This window comes from Barbus barbus, assembly GCF_936440315.1.
Source record: "Barbus barbus genome assembly, chromosome: 7".
Classification (NCBI taxonomy): Eukaryota; Metazoa; Chordata; class Actinopteri; order Cypriniformes; family Cyprinidae; genus Barbus; species Barbus barbus.
Window position 1 is genome coordinate 2,270,862 of NC_136735.1, and position 22,565 is coordinate 2,293,426.

General features: G+C 34.8%; 1 protein-coding gene across 1 annotated transcript in view; it reads left to right on the plus strand.

Annotated features, from left to right (window-relative positions):
* LOC306872230 (deoxynucleoside triphosphate triphosphohydrolase SAMHD1-like) overlaps nt 1–22,565 on the plus strand; it is a 50,156-nt gene continuing 27,591 nt past the window's right edge. Inside the window, exons 1-4 of the mRNA XM_079420725.1 lie at nt 1–125; nt 798–874; nt 9,748–9,836; nt 9,965–10,017. Of these exons, the coding sequence (XP_079276851.1) occupies nt 9,806–9,836; nt 9,965–10,017 (84 nt within the window). The 5' untranslated portion in view covers nt 1–125; nt 798–874; nt 9,748–9,805. The remainder of the gene's footprint in view (nt 126–797; nt 875–9,747; nt 9,837–9,964; nt 10,018–22,565) is intronic.

Sequence of the window (22,565 nt, forward strand, 5' to 3'; positions counted from 1 at the left end):
GGCCGACTGACATTATAATAGTTTGCACTATTATAGCACACAAGAAAGAAGACAGCAGATACCTCCAAATAAACGAAGAAAGATGTCTGACCCCCGTGATGAAGCACTGTCTGCAAGAAGTGAATGTAAGGGAAAGATGTTCATTTTTAACTTTTTTTTTCAGCATTTATATTTGACTCACTATTGGATCCTTTCAGCTCAGGAAAATATTTGATTCAATCTTATTCCATGAAAATAAATTGAAAAGGTGCACAAAAGTTTAATGTAATTGTGTTTTTGTGATGCCTTCCCTAATATTATTTCTTCAAACATTTTCCTCTCATTTTGCACCATACGGATCTTGTGTTTGTGTTAAGATAATTGTACACAGTACAGTGCAACAAGTCTAAGGCACATTATATGTTTCATCAAACATTTAAAAAATGTTCATAAGATTATTTAATATTTTGCAGTGTGTCAGTAGTAGTCTGTTAAATTCTATTTATCTATTAATTCTAAATAGCTATTCAAATTAAAATGTCAGACAATTTGCTTGACAAAGATATCACATTTAGGAAGCATGAATTTGAGCTAAAGTAAACCTTCACAAATGATGTAGCTTCAATACATACTGTAATCATTAATGTTCACGTTCAGAGGATTGTGCAGTTTGAAGCTGAAAATATCATTCACTTCATCCAGCTGTGCTTTGAATTGTTAAAAAAGTGTTATTGTTGGCTACTTATGTATATTTGGGTTTTTTTTCTGTTAAGTTATTTCTTACAATACATATCTAAAATGCTATTTAAATACCACAGAGAATAAAAAGAAGAACATTGGGGAGTCATCAAACAACGAAGGGAAATACTAATTTGAGCGTTCAACTGAAGTGAAGGTAAGAAACAAAACAAGTGAAAAATAAACTAGTGGTAACCAGCAAGCTGATACCACCTGATTCCATGTTATCTTAGTTCTTTTATTACTACAACAATGGTGCCTTACAAACACACAGTTACAACAATTAAAGAAAAGCTAACACTATAAGTAGAAAGAGTAGCTCCAGAGTGCAGTCTGGACGATGGGGCGGGGCGACACATTAAGGAGGGGCGACACATGTCACTCCGCCCACCCCCAATTTCATTGGTTTATAATATAGCAGAGCTTATTGGTGTAGATGTTTGCGCATGAGCTTTCTTTTATATATGTTTTTATGAATGATCTACGCTGTTTGGCTGTACTACAGAAATGTTAAGTGCTAACAACAGCGATTTCAGTTAGAATCAATTAGCAAATGTGTGTTTTTTTTATTATTTATGACGAATTAAGATTACGTTCCTGTCAAACGCTTGGTGTTGGCATCTCCGAGTACTTCGGGCAGAACAGAGCTGTGTAATGTGAGCGGCTCATGAATTAAGTCTGGGGAACAAATTCTTAATTAGTGGCCATGATATAGTCCTACCTATGCTATAGCACGTTAAATGAAGTCAGATATTATTGCACTTTTCACAGCACACAAAGTACTCATTGAGCAGTTTTAGCTGGGCGATGTTGATAAAAATGATCCTCTATTTGAGATTTGGCTGTTTTGTAGTCAGAATCAGAATCAGAATAAGCTTTATTGCAAGGTATGTTTACACATACAAGGAATTTGTTTTAGTGACAGTAGCTCCACAGTGCAACAGAATGACAGCGACAAGACAAGACACAGATAATAAAGAGAATAATATACAAATATACAAAATAGACAATGTACAAAATAGCAAAAAAACACAATATATATAGATATATAGATATGTGCATAACTGTACATAATTGTCTATATTATATATTGTGTTTTTTGCTATTTTTACATTGTCTATTTGTATATTTGTATATTATTCTTTGCCCATTCATTATTTTAGGATCGGTGGATAAGCACAAACTTCGGAAATGATGATCATTCCCTGTAGTTCAGTAAAACATAGGACAAACACGCAAATGGTTTTACTTTAAAGAACAACTGCGGTGACAAATAAGACAATAATGTGATTATTATTAATAATATTAATGTGATTATTATTAATAATATTATTAATAATATTATTATTAATGTGCTTTAGTGCATATTTAAGCAATACATGTTCATATATGTTCTCTGTAACATTTTTATTTATACTTTTATATATAGGCTATGCACAAATTAAATTACTGGTTTTGTGGCTCAATCCTTTAAAAAGAATCAGGAATCACTGTACTATATTAGACCTACTGATTTTAGATTTTTAGTAGGCTAATTATTATAGTCATTATATCTTTAATAAATAAAAAAATATTAATCACAGAGACGTTCTCTTTTAATCATTAAAAGTGCTCACGTATATTGCACAGATTTACAGCTCTGAGTGATTTAATACTGGATTGTTCTGCAGGTCTATATGGCTGCAATGATCGAGTGTTAATGAATCTAAATTCATCCCGTACACAGATTAGAACACGCACACAATGAGGGTGTGGATACAGAAATAGCTGGATTTTTAAAATCTGATGTTAAATGGACACTTATTTACTATAAGATAGAAACCTTTAAAAATGGTATCAGGGGTCAGAAAGTAAAAGTCCTGCTTTATTTTTGTTCCACCCATGAACTCAGCAGCTGATTTCTCCAGAGGAGGAACCAAGTCATTCCTTTCAAGTCACAAGCAAGTCTCAAGTCAAATCCCAAGTCCTCAAAGAGTTCAAGTTAATGAGATAATTAAGTGACTAATTAAATGATGATTGAGCATTAGTGATGAACACCTGCTGTTATTGAGAATTACAGAGGATCAGATGTTGATGTTTTATTGGTTAAAATTATGACACCATCATGGAGATCAGTGTTTGCTTTAGTTGGGCTCTTGACCTTTGACTTCTGTGTTAGATCTCTCTCTGTAGCGATGCATGTGTTGTTGTAAAGCAGAGAGGTCAGTGCTATACAGTGAATAGATATTAGCTCTTTTTATATGGTGAGACAGTCATCATGAGCTGGCATGCTTATAATCAAATTGACTATCATTTCATTTATATATTAAAGTTTTTCATAATAAATCCTGTGAAATCACAGCATGCAAAGAAAGTGTTGCTCTAATAGTTATGATCAGTGAGTTTCAAACATATCTAATGCATATAAAATATTGAACTTCATCTCTACTTAAACACACACGGAAATCAAGAACCAGCATATGAATCTCAACAATGGTGACAATCAACAAAATGCTTCATGCTGCAATGCATGCTGGGTAACACCATTGTAAAAACTCCCATCCTTCTCTGTAGTATGAAAAATTGTCACCACTGTTGAGAATTGTATGATAAATGTTAATGTCTAAAAGACTGAGCCAACAACAAAAAAAAAATGTTTCCATTCTCCAATATTGAAGCATTACTATGGAAATGTTTGTTATTGTAGTTTTTTTTTTTTTTTGCTGTTCACCTGAATGTCGATCAATAAACCAAAAAGAGACACCACTTCATGATGTTCGTTCATCATGAGTTATAATCAGAAAGTGTAAGTTAATCTGCTAAGGTTTGATCCAGCATTGCACAAACAATTGCTGTGAAACAACATTGCAACTACTTGGAAGCAAATTGCTTTGAATTAGTAAAAGGGTCAAGAGACCAACTAAAGCAAACCTAGACCACAATTATGGTGGCATCGTGTGTGTTTTTTTTTTGTTTTGTTTTTCAGTTGATTCCATCCAAGGCTGTGACTGAAGATGTTCTTAGGTGCATTCGACTTGAAGCGGCACTGCGCAGAATGACATCAAAGTACCACGAGAGTGATAAGAGAGCAGACTGATCCTTAAGCTTTCGAATCGCTCTCGCGGTACTTTGATGTCATACACTGATCATTCTGCACAGCGCCGCTTCAAGTCGAACACACCTTATGTGTTCCTCTTTTCTTCAGTGATGTTGATTGTTAACAGCAGGTGTTCATCACTAATGCACAATCATCCTTTAATTAGTCACTTAATTATCTCATTAACTTTAAACCTTTGAGGACTTGGGATATGACTTGAAGACTTGATTTGACTTGAAAGTCCCACCTCTGCTTTTATCCAAAGCGACTTAGTCTAAGTGAATTCTAACAGTACATGTAGCAATTAAGGGTTTTTGATCTACATTACAAAATGCGATAACCTACATTACATTACAATGTAAAAACTTTAATGTCTAAATTCATCCATGATGTTTTTGTCTTTACTGGCGACTTCAAGCAAGGTTTTTTTTTTTTCATTTCATGTTATCGCCAGGATTCCCACATCAGTGCTGTATCCATTATTATAAGGATACAATAAGCACTGTAACATGATATTAAGAGTTTATTTGCAAAAACAGATACCTCCATGTTTTTTAATTTTCAAAAATCATGTTTTTTAAATTAATGAGTTTAGCCACCACACGTGTTGATCGAACGCCCAGATGTTCAGTTACCAAATCAACATTCTTAAAGTCTGTTCCTGCTAGCCGCACTAAATGTCCAAGGGTTATTACACCAGAACGGAGTAAAATTCCTTCAAGTGCTGGGTAAGGTCCTTTACTTGAAATATCCAAGCGAGAACCATGGATTAAAGGTTCTTGTAATAACCAGTACAAGGAATCTGTATTACTCAGTCTTTGCGCTATAAACAACGTCCAAACTTTAAAAAAATTACGATAAAAAATGGGTAACTTAGACAAGTCCATCTTTTTAGGATGCAACCAGAACAAAGGCTTGTCTAGGCCTAATCCTTCAAACTTCTTCAGAATTGCAAAAGCTGTGGATTTCCAGCTTGAGTCTACTTGTCCTGTTAAAAGTCTCTGTGCAAACTGGAGTCGGAAAGCTGCTGTTCTGCTCTGTAAATGAATAAGTCCATGTCCTCCCTCTTCTTTAGGCAAGTACAAAACAGCTTTTGGGACCCAGTGCAGCTTATCCCAAAAAAAATCAATTAAAATTGACTGAATTTTTAACAAAAGATCTGGTGGAGGATCAATACAAATTAAGCGATGCCAGAGAGAGGATGCTACCAAGTTATTAATAATCAATGTGCGCCCTCTATACGACATTTTTGGAAGCAAATATTTTCATTTGTCGAGGCGACCTTTTATTTTTTCAATAATTCTTTCAAAGTTTTTTTGTACCATAATTTCACTTCCTAAAAACACTCCAAGGTATTTAAAACCTTCTTTAGTCCAGGTTAAACCATCTGGGAGATTTGGTTCTCCTCTTACCCAGCTCCCAACCAGTATCGCTTCGCTTTTACACCAGTTTACCTTCGCAGAAGAACACATTTTGAAATCCTTTAATGTTTTGATCAACAAATCCACATCTTTCTGACAGTTAATTAAAATAACAACATCATCAGCATAAGCTGATAATTTCAGTACATTCAAACTATTTGAAATATACACTCCATACAAATCTGTTCTTAACTTGTTTAAAAGAGGTTCTATTGACAAAGAATAGAGCATACCAGACAAGGCACACCCTTGTCTAACACCTCTAAACACTTTAAAAGGAGCGCATAAGTCACCATTAACTTTTAATATACTTTCAACTTCACAGTACAAAACCTTTATCATAGAAACAAATTCAGGATTAAAACCAAATGCTGCTAAAACATTCCATAAATAATTATGCTCAACTCGGTCAAAAGCCTTTTCTTGATCTAATGACACTAGACCAAAATCTAAATTGAGACTCTTACCTAAATCCAAAACATCCCTAATAAAAGAAATGTTATCAGAAATTTGCCTACCAGGTACACAATAGGTCTGGTCAGGATGGATAACTTGTTCCAAAACTTCACCCAATCTATTAGCCAAAACTTTGGAGAGCAATTTATAGTCACTGCACAGCAAACTCACGGGCCTCCAGTTTTTAATATCATTCAGATCTCCCTTCTTTGGCAACAGAGTGAGAACCGCTCTACGGCAACTTATGGGGAGCCGCCCACTGGCTAAACTTTCCCCAAGCACCTCCAGCAGATCCGGACCCACCTCCGGCCAGAAGGACTTGTAGAAGTCAACTGGGAGTCCATCCACTCCAGGCGTTTTGCCACACTCCATACTTTGGAGGGCTCTTTCCAACTCTTCCAGAGTTAAAGCTTTACTGAGCCCAGCATTAGCTTCTTCAGATAACTGAGGTAAATTATTAAGAAAGACAATACCATCAGTTTGTTCATGAGTGAGTTCACTTTTGTACAATTCCTCATAAAAACTAATTGCTCTTTTTCGAATGTCAGAAAGGTCTGACAACTAAATTCCAGCTTCTGACCTTAAGGCATGAATAAACCTTCTCTGTCCATTTTTTTTCTCCAAATTAAAGAAAAATTTTGAGGGTGCATCCATCAATTCTACGCTTTGAAAACGTGATCTGACCAGAGCTCCTTGTGTAACTGTGTCTAGAAGTTCAGCTAAATAATTTTTATTTTTATTAAAGGTCTCAAAATGGGTCAAATTGCCTATATCAGCAACCCCCTGAAGTTCTATTAATTCATTCTCTATTGTTTTCATTGAACAGGTTATGTCTCTCATGAAATTGCAAGTATATTGTTGGCACAACTGTTTAATCTGAAATTTTGCAATGTCCCACCACTGCTGTAAGGACTTAAAAGAAGATTTTGTAGTTCTAAAAAAATTCCAAAATTCTTTAAAAATATATTTAAAATAGTTATCACATAATAAATTATTATTAAAGTGCCAGTAAGCACTTTTTGGCTTAATGGAGCTCAAAGACACAACACACTGTATTAAACTATGATCAGAAAAGCTTACTGGAACAATTGGACAGCTTCTGAAAAAACTAAGCTGGTGTTTGAAACCATAAAACCTATCCAACCTTGCTAAAGAAATTAAGCTATCATAAGCAAGAGTCCATGTATACTGCCTCTGAATACCATGAAAATTTCTCCAAACATCAACAATCTCATGTGATTTCAATAACTGAATGAGCCGCTTTCATGAAGGCATATGCGGTTCAACATGGTTTCTATCTAAAATGTGCTCAGTGCAATTAAAATCCCCTCCTAAAAATAATAAATCTTCAGAATTGCAATGACATAAAACATCACTCAGTGTATCTAGAAAAATCATTCTTTCCAATGCATTATTGGGAACATACACACAAATAAAAACAAAAGAACGATTTTCAAAGGAAGCTATAACTTTTAAAAGTCTACCTTTTATAATTTCATCAACCTGATAAGAACAGGGAATAAAATTCTTGGAGAATAAAATGGCAACTCCACCACTGGTTGTGGTCAAATGACTTAACACAGATAAACCATCAAATTATCTTGCCCAATCAGAAGAATTTGATTCATCAGTATGTGTTTCTTGAGCAAACAAAACATCAATTTTCTTCTGTTTTATTATCTCAAATAATTGAAATCTTTTTCTTTTCCCTTGCCCCATTTATATTTAAAGAAGAAACACGAATTTCTCCCATAAATGTGAAGAGAAATAACCAAAGCAGGTACAACCAAAAGAAAACACAAAGAGAAAAAGGATATTTACGCATTATCATTACTAACACTGAGTCCAGGTTGCGCATTAAGTTTTGCAAGAATTTTCTTCAGTCGATACACTTCCTGGTTAGTGAAACCTCCATCACTCCTAAAAGCCTTTGCTTTATCAATAAACTGCAACACATTCTTTTCTCGCATTTTTTGTCACTTTGAGAAAAGCCTTTATATCTTCTACACTGTATGATCGGCTGGAAAATCCACTCTGAGGTAAACTGCATGAAACATTGCATTCAGAAAAATCGCTTTCACTCTCTGTATCAGTCTGACTCAAGTCACAATCATCCATTCTTTTCACCTGTTTACCAACATCATGACGTTGTTTTAGTCTTCTCTTTTGAGGTTTTTTAAATGCACAATCTTCTGAATCAAACACAGAACAGCGATCCTCCTCTATACCGGCTAAAAGTTGCTCAACTGCAGCGGTCGAGCCGTCGCTGTTTTGCGACTCGTTCACTTGACCCGCTGGCAGATCGCTCACCGCGGAAACTACATTTTCCTCCACCTCAGCGGCACCTGCACTCTCCCCTTCAGTAGTCTTATCTACCAGCACAACATCCGTTACTCTTCCAGCGTCTACCACTGCTATCGATTTTTGTGCCATACTTGTTCCAGGCACCTCAGCATCATTAGACAATACAGCGGCAACATTCTGCATTTCCTCGTCACGAACAACGATATTTTCCTCACCAACCGGTGGAGGATTATTATCATTCTTATTCAATCTGACTGGACAAGCGCGGATAAGATGCCCTGTTTCGCCACAACTTAAACATTTCATAGTATTTGTTGTGGCGAAAATGACATAGTTAAACTCATCATGACGGAAATTTAGAGACAGATCTAGATCGTCCAGGTTGTCTTGGAGAACCATATAGACATAACGCCTAAATGACACAATGTGCTTCAAAAGTGGCGACTTGCACCCAATTGGAATCATTTTTATAGGAGAAACCAATTTACCATAACGAGAAAGCATTCCAGTCAACATTTCATTTGAAATAAAAGGCGGCACATTAGAAAGAGTCACTCTTTTTGAAGGAGTAGAAAGAGGGAGCACTTGGGTAAAAATACCATTAAGCACTACTCCAATTTCTACCAACTGATTCGCTAAATCAATTGTCTTCACAAACACAACAATAGCGCTATTCATGCGAGATACAGACAGAATGTTCTCCGGCCCAATCACTTCTCCAACAGCCAGGCTACAGTCTTCTATACTAACCGCTGAGTCTATTTTAACACCATGACGATGCGTCAAAAAATCAAACCTCTCACTACCTGAGGCAGCCATGCTCCCAGTATAAACCAGGAGCAGACGCCCCAGAATATTAAACACCTCCTTATCTCCCCAAATAAAAAAATAAAACAAACCTTAAATTTAAATCACCCCCCAAAAAACAATACAAAAAAAGATAGAAAAATAGAAAGATAGAAAAGATAAATTTCTCGTACCTGACACGCACACCAAACACTCAGCTCACACTCAACGCTCCGCCCACTCACTCAGCACATGCGCACAGAGAGAGAGAGAGAGAGAGAGAGAGAGAGAGAGCGCTCTCGTAACAGAATGGATGGTATGTCTTTAGCAGAGGTGGATAGTCGAGGGGCCAAAGAGTAAAAGTCCTGCCATATGTTTATTCCACCCATGAACTCAGCAGCTGATTTCTCCAGAGGAGGAACCAAGACATTCCTTTCAAGACACAAGCAAGTCTCAAGTCAAATCCCAAGTCCTCAAAGAGTTAAAGTTAATGAGATAATTAAGTAACTAATGTTATTGAGCTGCACCCCAAACAAATTATGAAGTAGCTTAATAAAAGTTTCTACACCTTTCCTCAGCGTCTTACAAATGTGTCTCTGAGACGGAAACATACGTTTGACTTTTCTTTTATATATATATATATTGTTTTAATGTGAAATCAAAAGTTCCCACATTGATTTGCACCCTGGCCTGCACAATCTCATCTGATCTACTATTCTCTTATTCTAAAAAAATCATAACCCACACTTCTTCAGAAACACTGCTTTATTTTACAGTTATTTAATTATTCTGTCTTAAAAACTAAACTAAAAAAATAAAAAAATAAAAATAAAATACAATAAACTTAATTAAACCATATACAAATGTGCATGCCTGTTTTGCAGACATGATGTATATTCATATTAAATGGCTTCTGTAACAAGAAGAATGTAACGCAAGACCTGATTTGTTGAGTCTCAGAATGAATAAAATATATTTGTTCTACAGATCTTTATTACAATCATTTGTAACCACAAGAAGGGCATCATTACCTGAAACAAAGAAGATGACAACAAACATCCAAGATGTTGAGGAAGGTAAAAATATATTTTCTAAAGATTACATTGGTGTTTTATTATTGACAGTATAATGCCAGTATTACAGAAAAATCTAATTCAACCAAGAATTACCCCCATGAAATGACATATTGTCTCCACATGTGCAGGTGCTGAGGATTTACAGAAATCCTCCTTCAACTCTTCAAAGGAAAACATGAAGGCAAGTGAGCATATATATAACTTAACAATATAATTTGCTATTTAATTCACATGCATTACACACTGGTGGTCAAAATGTTTGAAATAAGACTTTTTATTTTTATTTTTTTTATCCATTTTTTTTTTTAGAAGGCTGAATTTATTTGATCAAAAATACACTAAAATAGCCTAATAATATTATGAAATATTACACTTAAAATTGTGTTTTTACTAGATATTTTAAAATGCAATTTATTTTTGTGATTAAAGCTGTGATTTTCAGCATTAGTCTTCAATGTCACATTCCTTCATAAATCATTCTTATAGGCTGTTTTGTTATCATCAGTTATTATTTGTAATCAATTATTACTAATGGTTCTTATTATTATCAATTCTGAAAACTGTTTTTGATTTATATTTTTGTGGAAACTGATACTTTAACTTTTTCAGTATTATTTGATAAATGCAAATTTAAAGAACAGCATTTATTTGAAATATAAATAATTTGTAATAAGTATAAATATCTCTTCTTTACTGTCACTTAAATAAATTTTATGCAACCTTGTTGACTAAAAGCATTCATTTACAGGCCTATATATGTTTAATCGTACCCTAGACTGAATAAAAATGTATCACATTTTCCACAAAAATATGAAGCAGGACATCTGCTTTCAACATTGATAATAATCAAAAATGAGCAGTAAATCAGGATATAATAATTATTTCTGAAGGACCAAGAGAAAGGTACCATAAAATCAGTCCTCGTTCTGCACTGCATTTCAAATCTACTATGTAAAAATTATTCTAAATCATTTGCTATTTGTCATATACAGCAGGAAAGACTAATTATAATGTAAAGAAGTATGCCAGTCATTCATTAATGTTAATGCTATAAGAAAAAAAAGAGACATTTTATTTCTTTATTGTGTTATATTTTTTTATGTTAGTGGTGTTAAAAATGCTCTGTGCATAAGCTGGTGGCTTTATGGTGTGGTGTGTTTTGGATCAGGTGTAGTGTTCTGTTCTGTGCCAGAAAGTCCGGGCCACTTTTTAGCCCGAGTCCGCCCCTGGGAAATAGTCAGAGGCAGACAATCCAGGGGTCAGAAAGTAAAAGTCCTGCCATATGTTTATTCCACACATGAACTCAGCAGCTGATTTCACCAGAGGAGGAACCAAGACATTCCTTTCAAGTCACAAGCAAGTCTTCAAGTCATATCCCAAGTCCTCAAATAGTTAAAGTTAATGAGATAATTAAGTGACTAATTAAATGATGATGGTGCATTAGTGATGAGCACCTGCTGTTATTGAGAATTACAGAGGATCAGATGTTGATGTTTTATTGGTTAAAATGTTGCCACCATCATGGAGATCAGTGTTTGCTTTAGTTGGGCTCTTGACCTTTGACTTCTGTGCTAGATCTCACTCTGTAGCAATGCATGTGCTGGTGTAGAGCAGAGAGATCAGTGCTGTGCAGTGAGCAGCTGATAATTGTTGTCATTTGATGTGATAATCATTAAATCAGTTTACATCCAAAATATTTTTTTTATTTAAATGTTCAGGTTTTCAATTACTAACCTTGTTAAACTACAGCGTGCAATTATGGAGTTGCAATAATAGTTATAGTGAATTAGTTCTAATTATACTACGGGGCCGTTGAATGCTTGAATCTGATTGGCTGACGAACGTTCTGAGGTGTGCAATTATTTTCAGGGAAACGCACGGCGAACGTAGTTCCAGGCAGCTTTCTTGACCGCATTACAGTTCCATATCACTTCGCATCGTTGTCAGCGCTGCCCTGACGATTTTATCAGTTAGCCTAGTGTAGCAACTTAAAGGCTACACATGACATTTCTCACTAGCGAGGTAATAACAGCGCTGCATCTTAAAGCAGACTTACAGTTTAGAGACGGTGCTTCAGAACACTGTTGAGGGACACACAGAGGTAGCTTAATTCATACAAGCTCTCTCTCTCTCTCTCTCTCTGTTTCTCTTTCTCTGTCTCTCTCGCTCTCTTTCTAATAACTTCATTATTAACTGCATTAGTCTGCTATCAACGGCTCAAGCCTCCATTGCCAGCTTTAAAATGACGTTTTGGAACTAGCAAAAGAGTCGTTGGATGAGATGCGGAAGAAATAATCCTACTCACAACAGTGATTTAAGTAGAAAAACCGGACGAATCCCTTGAAATATATAATCTGATCGATGTCTTGAGGTGTGGCAAGCGTAGTATAAGCGGAATAATTGACTCCGGACCGTTGAATTATTAGAAAAATAATGCACACCCGAGGTGTAACGGCCACTCCACTTCGCGTCGTGGCCGCATCACCACCACGGGTGTGCATTATTTTTCTAATAATTCAACGGCCCGTCGTCAATTATTCCTTACATATACGTGATAAATACTTAAACTTTAATACTGTTTAGACACACACAGATACATCAAGAACCAGCATATGAATCTCAACAATGGTGACAATCAACAAAATGCTTCATACTGCAAGGCATGCTGGGTAACACAAGAGTAAACAACTCCCATCATGCACTGCAGTACGAATAATTATTGTCACTATTGTTAAGGATCGTATGATAAGTGTTCACGTCTAAAAGCCTGAGTGGTATATTTATTATTTCTTCCAATATTTAAGCATAGGCTAATGGGGATATTTGTTTAATGGGATTTTTTTCCCAGTTCTATATCAGCTGAATCTCAGGAAATAAACCAAAGAGAAACACCTTCATTATGTTCATTCAAGTGATTTAAAAGCAGAAAGTGTAAATCCATCTGCTACTCACAAGCTTTTAGGTCAGCAAAGTGCAAGTGTTTGCTTTAAAGTAATATTGCAATTGCTTAAAATAAAACAATTATCAGTTATTAAAAGGGTCAAGAGCCCAACTAAAGCAAACACTGATCTCCATGATGGTGGCATCATTTTAACCAATAAAACATCAACATCTGATCCTCTGTAATTCTCAATAACAGTAGGTGTTCATCACTAATGCTCAATCATCATTTAATTAGTCACTTAATTATCTCATTAACTTTAACTCTTTGAGGACTTGGGATTTAACTTGAGACTTGCTTGTGACTTGAAAGTAATGTCTTGGTTCCTCCTCTGGTGAAATCAGCTGCTGAGTTCATGGGTGGAATAAACATATGGCAGGACTTTTACTTTCTGACCCCTGGACTATCCACTTCTGTCTGTAATATATCTGTATTTTGTTTACATACCCTTCTCTGTCACCTCACATACACAGTAAAACCCCCAGTGTTAAATCAACACTCCCAGTGTTTAAAAAGTAACACTGAAGCGTTGAGTTAATGAGATAATTAGTTTAGTAATTGAGTGAAGATTAAGCATTAGTGATGAACACCTGCTGAAAACAAACTGAATCACTGAAAGAAAGAGAATCAACAACAGAAAAATGACAAGACAATCAGAAATACAAGAAGTACAACTGACTTCAGCCACAGCCTTAGATGAAATCAACACAAGATAAAAGACACTAAATTTCTCAAGATTTCAGCAGAACATAATTAAACAACTCCACAAACAGTATTACCAACTTCACGTTACTAACCAGATTGCCTTCAGAGCTGATTACTACTGGCTTTTTGTTCCCTTCTTTTGTCATAACTAACATGTCTAAATCAACACAGTGACAGCAGCCAAAATTTCAGTAATATTTTAAGACAAGGGTCAAGGGTAAAGCAAACACTGACCTCGACTATGGTAATTCAAACAAAACTAAAACATCAACCTCTAAAGTCAATCTGGTTAGTAATGGGTGAAGCTGGTAATACTGTTTGTGGAGTTGTTTAATCATCCTCTGCCGAGATCTTGAGAGATTTAATATCTTCTTTTATCTTGTGTTGATTTCATCTAACGCCGGTTTCACACTGCAAGCGTAAGCAGGGCGTACGCAGCGCGCAAGCAGGACGGTAGCAGAGCAGAAGCAGCGCGTATCCATTTTGCATTCACACCGGCAGCGTTTGCAGCGCGCACCTGAACCGCGGATTTTGTACAGATTTCTCAATAATGGGTAATAAGTTAGCTTTGTTTTATTTATATTTAAAATACATTACAGATGGAAAACTGTATTTTTTTTTAAATAAATTACGAAATATAAGTTTGTTTTCTAGTTTCTTTTATGCTTTGTTTGCGTGTAGTGAGAGTTGTTGACAGAAGGAAGGCAATCGCGCTATATATGTTGTTAAGAAGACTACGACAAAGGATGAGACGCAGACTTTGGGTACACTCTATACAGTTTACACAATGTAAGATGAAGGAAGAATAGCCTACCTTCCTCCTCAACTTGAAACATTTAATTGTATACGTATGTATCTCATATTTCTTATACATGTGTGATTATTGTGTGAAAAGTATCCATTTTTAAATAAATGTTTTTATTTCATCAGTGTTGCTTCTTTACTGATTGTAATACTTCAAAAAGGCTACTGATTGGATTTGCATGGCTGAGGCCAACACAATGCTTTATCCTGAACATTACATTAGTATTGACAGTGCTTTTGAGGTTGTCATTAACCTTGCACAGTAATTGCTTTTACATATTTTATATATGTGTAGAATAATTTAAATACTAATATTTTGATATATGAATTATGGTATAAATTACCTATTTCATTACAAAAAAAACATTACTAAGAAAATCATTTGTAGTTTTTATCTATCTTATAAACAGAAAATTTACATACATTACCCATCAAAAACATATAGAAAATCCAAAAAATGTCTGTAATAATTAACCTTAAACTTCTTAATAGACACGTTTTTTAATGATCAATTTATCGAGAATTAAGTCTGAAATAGACATACAGTATAGTCTACAGCTTAGATGTATGTAGCATGTGTGACCTTATTCTGTCTATTGTATTTAGTTAATTAGCTATTAATTTGTTCGTGCGTGGGCATGCTAAAAATTGAAAACAAAAAAGTAAGAAAGGTTATTACTTTCTGCACCGAGTGCTGATGCAACTTCCTCCCATGCTTTTTCCTTCGCCTGCAAGTCTTTATATAGTAAATTATGAGGATCATAAATAACTGTATGCTTCTCAACCTCCACGATTAGACGAGTGTCGTCCATGATTGTCTTCTTTGCATTAGCACTAGTACCGTCATCATGATGTCAACATGACACCTGTTCTTACGGCAACTTACTATATAGTTATAACACATATAATATAATTAATACAATTAACCAGTGACTTAAGATGAAATAACAGTATAAATTATTTAAACTAATTTTAGTGATTAGAGCAAAAACTTTATTTTATTTAGTTTTTTGTAATATATAGTATTATTGTTTTTTTTTTACTGAAGTTTATACTCTATTTACAACATAGTAGATGTCATTAATTTACATTCTGGGTAAAAATTTCACTTTTTCGTGTGTATTTTGGGTCCGTGTACGTTTTGATAGTTTGTTTTCCAATTTGAAACGAAATAAGCAGAAACGAGAAAACGGCACCTTTATTCGTTTTTTCGTTTTTTTAAAAAAAACGAAAAAACGAGATTTCGGCTTGATTTTTCGTTTTTTAGTTCAGAGGCATAAAACGAATAAATGACTTCCAAATTCGTTTCCACATGTGGGCGGTCCTTAGACGCCCCCTTCCGCCGATTGGTCAAGCAAATCTGAGCATGTGACGTCATCAGTAGTCGCTCAGGTCTGTTCAACAAAATAATAGTCCTCTAACATTACTATGGCTACCGATTCTTAAACTGTACAGGGCAGGTCCTGTTGGGCTTTCCTCTGTGCAACTTTACGCGTTTCACAGAAATCTTTACATCAGAAATATTAAATATTAGTCTGCCACCAGCCCGTTTTATTTAGCTGTGCAGAGTTAGATCTGTGTGGTGAAGCTGTGCTAGACAGCGCCGAGCTAGAGAGGATCACTGACCAGTGTTCAGTCAGCAGTCAGAACTTGGGTACCGATGATGGTGAAATACATTTGTACTGAAAATGACCCGCGAGTATGATTGACAGGACGATAGCGGAGGCAATTAAAAGCACAATATAACTTCTGTTAACAAAACATAATTTTTTTTTTAATATAAGTGGCTTTGTCTTTGTTTTAATCAAATAATTGTGAACCACAAACTGAGCCTTCGTTTTAAAGGGCGATTTCCAAATATATTTTATTTATTTGTTATAATATGGGTATTTTATGTCACCCGTCTTATTAGTTTGATTATACTAGGCTATACGGGAGTTTTTTATTGTACTATTTTACTGTTGTTTTTTAATTAACAATATATCATAACAACTTATAAAGATCAAAATCTACAGAAGAGATTAACAAATAACATTGGTGTTGTCATAAGTTAACTAATCAATGGGAAAATTTCCTCACCGGCACAACCCTATTCTTAATGTTGGCTACATGTTACAGATTTAATGTTGAGCACATAATGTTAAAGGCTTCTTAAATACCATTACACTCGGTTGAAGAGTCAAGAAGGTTGTTAAATTTACTGTAGATTTCAATCTGTCATTAGTTGGTGACCCGGTGTAATTATAATAGCATAAATAAAAACAAATACACGTAATAGGCTTTGTATGCCAATAGGCAAAACACATCTGCTTTTCCTCTAGATCACTTTACTATGGAAGCCCTATGGAAGCCCGTTTCCGCCAATGAATAAAAAATAAAACAAGGTAATTGCGACTTTTTATCTCACAATTCGGACTTTTTTTCTCGCAATTCTGACTTTATAATTCGCAATTCTGAGATATAAACTCGCAATTTTGACTTTATAACTCGCAATTCTGAGATATAAACTCGCAATTCTGACTTTATAACTCGCAATTCTGACTTTATAACTCGCAATTCTGAGATATAAACTCGCAATTCTGACTTTATAACTCGCAATTCTGAGATATAAACTCGCAATTCTGACTTTATAATTCGCAATTCTGAGATATAAACTCGCAATTCTGACTTTATAACTCGCAATTCTGAGATATAAACTCGCAATTCTGACTTTATAACTCGCAATTCTGAGATATAAACTCGCAATTCTGACTTTATAACTCGCAATTCTGAGATATAAACTCGCAATTCTGACTTTATAACTCGCAATTCTGACTTTATAACTCGCAATTCTGACTTTATAACTCGCAATTCTGAGATATAAACTCGCAATTCTGACTTTATAACTCGCAATTCTGACTTTATAACTCGCAATTCTGAGATATAAACTCGCAATTCTGACTTTTTTTCTCAGAATTCTGACTTTTTTTCTCACAATTGCGAGTTTATATCTCACAACTCTGACTTTCTCGCACCATAGCAAACCACTCTCCGTGTAAGGCTTTGCAGTACTTTGTTCAATTTGCTATATTTGAACTATATATTGAACTAGATGAATGTTGCGTCCGAATATGATTTTTGAACAAACATAAAAATGACTCATTATTCTTTATTTCTGTGTTTTGCGCTCGCGGTTGGACAGTAGCCTATTACCGCCGGGCTTTCAGACAAAACATTTTTCATTTCTTTATAGTTCTGAGTTTGAGGCAGCTTCTATCACGTTATTTTAATAACAGCTGTCAAGTAAAGCGCGTATTATTGTAACACGAGAGTGGATATATATGAATGCACGCAGGTGGATTTCCTTCACTCTCGCATAAAGCGCGCTTTCATCTCTATGTTCTTGCTATAGAATTATCTTATCTCCTGTATTTAATGTTGTAAGATATCGACCAAGCAAGACATCCCCAATGAAAATTATAAATAAATGATAAATAAATGAAAATTTAGTCAATTATATATGAAGAATTCAGATGCAAAAGCGTAAATGCCATCTGCAATTTTCTTCTAAAATTTGTATTTTTCGTTTATATTCAGTTATTTTACTTTAATGACAATGAAAAGAACCTGTACCTGAGAAAAATGCTCATTTTAGAAGAACATTTCAGATGGCACTTAGAGGCTTTTGCATCTGAACTCTTCATATAGACTACAGGCCTATAATATTATCGTTGCTATAGACAATGATAATATAAGTTGGTCTCGTTCTGGTTGCAGTTCTGGCTGTAAACTAGTGTAAAATCTTAGAAGCATATTCAGGAAAACGTTTATGAAAATGTCCAAACACAGGAAGTATGGAAGCCCGTTTCCGCCAATGAATAAAAAATAAAACAAGGTAATTGCGACTTTTTATCTCACAATTCAGACTTTTTTTCTCGCAATTCTGACTTTATAACTCGCAATTCTGACTTTATAACTCGCAATTCTGAGATATACACTCGCAATTCTGACTTTATAACTCGCAATTCTGACTTTATAACTCGCAATTCTGACTTTATAACTCGCAATTCTAAGATATAAACTCGCAATTCTGACTTTATAACTCGCAATTCTGACTTTATAACTCGCAATTCTGACTTTATAACTCGCAATTCTGAGATATAAACTCGCAATTCTGACTTTATAACTCACAATTCTGACTTTATAACTCGCAATTCTGAGATATAAACTCGCAATTCTGACTTTATAACTCGCAATTCTGATTTTATAACTCGCAATTCTGACTTTATAACTCGCAATTCTGACTTTATAACTCGCAATTCTGACTTTATAACTCGCAATTCTGAGATATAAACTCGCAATTCTGACTTTATAACTCGCAATTCTGACTTTATAACTCGCAATTCTGAGATATAAACTCGCAATTCTGACTTTATAACTCGCAATTCTGACTTTATAACTCGCAATTCTGACTTTATAACTCGCAATTCTGAGATATAAACTCGCAATTCTGACTTTATAACTCGCAATTCTGACTTTATAACTCGCAATTCTGAGATATAAACTCGCAATTCTGACTTTATAACTCGCAATTCTGAGATATAAACTCGCAATTCTGACTTTATAACTCGCAATTCTGACTTTATAACTCGCAATTCTGACTTTATAACTCGCAATTCTGAGATATAAACTCGCAATTCTGACTTTATAACTCGCAATTCTGACTTTATAACTCGCAATTCTGAGATATAAACTCGCAATTCTGACTTTATAACTCGCAATTCTGAGATATAAACTCGCAATTCTGACTTTATAACTCGCAATTCTGAGATATAAACTCGCAATTCTGATTTTATAACTCGCAATTCTGACTTTATAACTCGCAATTCTGACTTTATAACTCGCAATTCTGACTTTATAACTCGCAATTCTGACTTTATAACTCGCAATTCTGACTTTATAACTCGCAATTCTGAGATATAAACTCGCAATTGTGAGAAAAAAAGTCAGAATTCTGAGAAAAAAAGTCAGAATTGCGAGTTTATATCTCAGAATTGCGAGTTATAAAGTCAGAATTGCGAGTTTATATCTCAGAATTGCGAGTTATAAAGTCAGAATTGCGAGTTTATATCTCAGAATTGCGAGTTATAAAGTCAGAATTGCGAGTTATAAAGTCAGAATTGCGAGTTATAAAGTCAGAATTGCGAGTTTATATCTCAGAATTGCGATTTATAAAGTCAGAATTGCGAGTTTATATCTCAGAATTGCGAGTTATAAAGTCAGAATTGCGAGTTATAAAGTCAGAATTGCGAGTTTATATCTCAGAATTGCGAGTTATAAAGTCAGAATTGCGAGTTTATATCTCAGAATTGCGAGTTATAAAGTCAAAATTGCGAGTTTATATCTCAGAATTGCGAGTTATAAAGTCAGAATTGCTAGTTTATATCTCAGAATTGCGAGTTATAAAGTCAGAATTGCGAGTTTATATCTCAGAATTGCGAGTTATAAAGTCAGATTTGCGAGTTTACATCTCAGAATTGCGAGTTATAAAGTCAAAATTGCGAGTTTATATCTCAGAATTGCGAATTATAAAGTCAGAATTGCGAGAAAAAAAGTCCGAATTGTGAGATAAAAAGTCGCAATTACCTTGTTTTATTTTTTATTCATTGGCGGAAACGGGCTTCCATAGGGCTTCCATAGTAAAGTGATCTAGAGGAAAAGCAGATGTGTTTTGCCTATTGGCATACAAAGCCTATTACGTGTATTTGTTTTTATTTATGCTATTATAATTACACCGGGTCACCAACTAATGACAGATTGAAATCTACAGTAAATTTAACAACCTTCTTGACTCTTCAACCGAGTGTAATGGTATTTAAGAAGCCTTTAACATTATGTGCTCAACATTAAATCTGTAACATGTAGCCAACATTAAGAATAGGGTTGTGCCGGTGAGGAAATTTTTCCATTGATTAGTTAACTTATGACAACACCAATGTTATTTGTTAATCTCTTCTGTAGATTTTGATCTTTATAAGTTGTTATGATATATTGTTAATTAAAAAACAACAGTAAAATAGTACAATAAAAAACTCCCGTATAGCCTAGTATAATCAAACTAATAAGACGGGTGACATAAAATACCCATATTATAACAAATAAATAAAATATATTTGGAAATCGCCCTTTAAAACGAAGGCTCAGTTTGTGGTTCACAATTATTTGATTAAAACAAAGACAAAGCCACTTATATTAAAAAAAAAAATTATGTTTTTGTTAACAGAAGTTATATTGTGCTTTTAATTGCCTCCGCTATCGTCCTGTCAATCATACTCGCGGGTCATTTTCAGTACAAATGTATTTCACCATCATCGGTACCCAAGTTCTGACTGCTGACTGAACACTGGTCAGTGATCCTCTCTAGCTCGGCGCTGTCTAGCACAGCTTCACCACACAGATCTAACTCTGCACAGCTAAATAAAACGGGCTGGTGGCAGACTAATATTTAATATTTCTGATGTAAAGATTTCTGTGAAACGCGTAAAGTTGCACAGAGGAAAGCCCAACAGGACCTGCCCTGTACAGTTTAAGAATCGGTAGCCATAGTAACGTTAGAGGACTATTATTTTGTTGAACAGACCTGAGCGACTACTGATGACGTCACATGCTCAGATTTGCTTGACCAATCGGCGGAAGGGGGCGTCTAAGGACCGCCCACATGTGGAAACGAATTTGGAAGTCATTTATTCGTTTTATGCCTCTGAACTAAAAAACGAAAAATCAAGCCGAAATCTCGTTTTTTCGTTTTTTTAAAAAAAAAACGAAAAAACGAATAAAGGTGCCGTTTTCTCGTTTCTGCTTATTTCGTTTCAAATTGGAAAACAAACTATCAAAACGTACACGGACCATTTTGTCCATAATCAATGCTTTGTCACTTTAATTGAGCGTAAGCGGCGCAGCAAAAATAGACTCGGCGCCGAAACGATCGCGGCACTGCCGCTCCTGCTCTGCTCCTGCTACGCGCTGCCGCGCCGCTCCTGCGTGCTGTGTGAACGCTCTCATCCGTTAACATGGGCGCCGAAAAAAATACGCCCTGCTTACGCTTGCAGTGTGAAACCGGCGTAAGTCTGTGACTGAAGTCAGCTGTAGTCCTGTATTTCTACTCGTCTCTTTTTTTTCTGATCTTTCTCTTTCTTTCAGTGGTTCAGTTTGTTAACAGCAGGTGTTCATCAATAATGCTCAATCATCACTCAATTACTAAACTAATTATCTCATTAACTTTAACACTGTTTCAGTGTTACTTTTTTAAAACTCTGAATGTAGATTATATATACACTGGAAGTGTTGATTTAACTCACACTATTTAAAAAAAACAAGCAAACAAAAATAAAACTGTCTAACAAAAACTGTACAATTTAAGTAAAATATCCTAACTTAAAAGTGCAAAAACTCTTTAAATTTTACCAGTAAATAATTAAACTCAAATGACTTGCAGCAGCAAGCATCATCATTTATTACAAACCAGTCTGACTTTATTTCATACAAGAGTTCATGTTAAGATTTAACAGAGTTTCATATGTTGATGTTTTATTGAAAATAGTAAAGTTTGATGTCACCATGATAGAGATCAATGTTTGCTTTAGATGGGCTCTTGACCCTTGATTAAAGTTTTAGTTTTTTTTTCTTGTTTTCATTCTATATTTCGCAAGCACATATGTTAAAGCGATAAATGTGAAGGGAAACAGGTAAGGTGATGTCAGCTGCTAATTGCTAGAGCTGTAGTAGTCAGCAAAAAGCCATTAAGAATATCTTATTAAGAGGCTTTGCTGATTTCTTAAGCAATTTGTTTATATATATACATAACTATATTCTGTATGTTTGTGACTTTATGACAGAAATATTGCACAAATTTGAGTTTCAGTTTTTAATTTTAAGTCAGTATCTGGAAAAAATTTGAGCTTTGACTTTTAGATGCACAGAGACAGTAAGAATCAGCATATGAATCTCAACAGTGGTGACATTCAGGAAACTTTTTTTTGAGAATCTATAGGTTGTTTTGTGATGTTCAGAACTGATGTGTTTATCTGAATATTTGATCACCATTGTTGAGATTCATACACTGATTCTTGATGTCTGTGTGTGTCTGAAGTATCCTGCCAGACTATGTTCTACATGATGGCTTTCCAAATCTTTTCAAAATATTAAATAATCAGAGACCACACTGTGAAAATAATATTACATGAAGATAACAACTTTATTCAATGAGAGGATGGGATGAGAACTGCTTCTGCTTTTTTCTA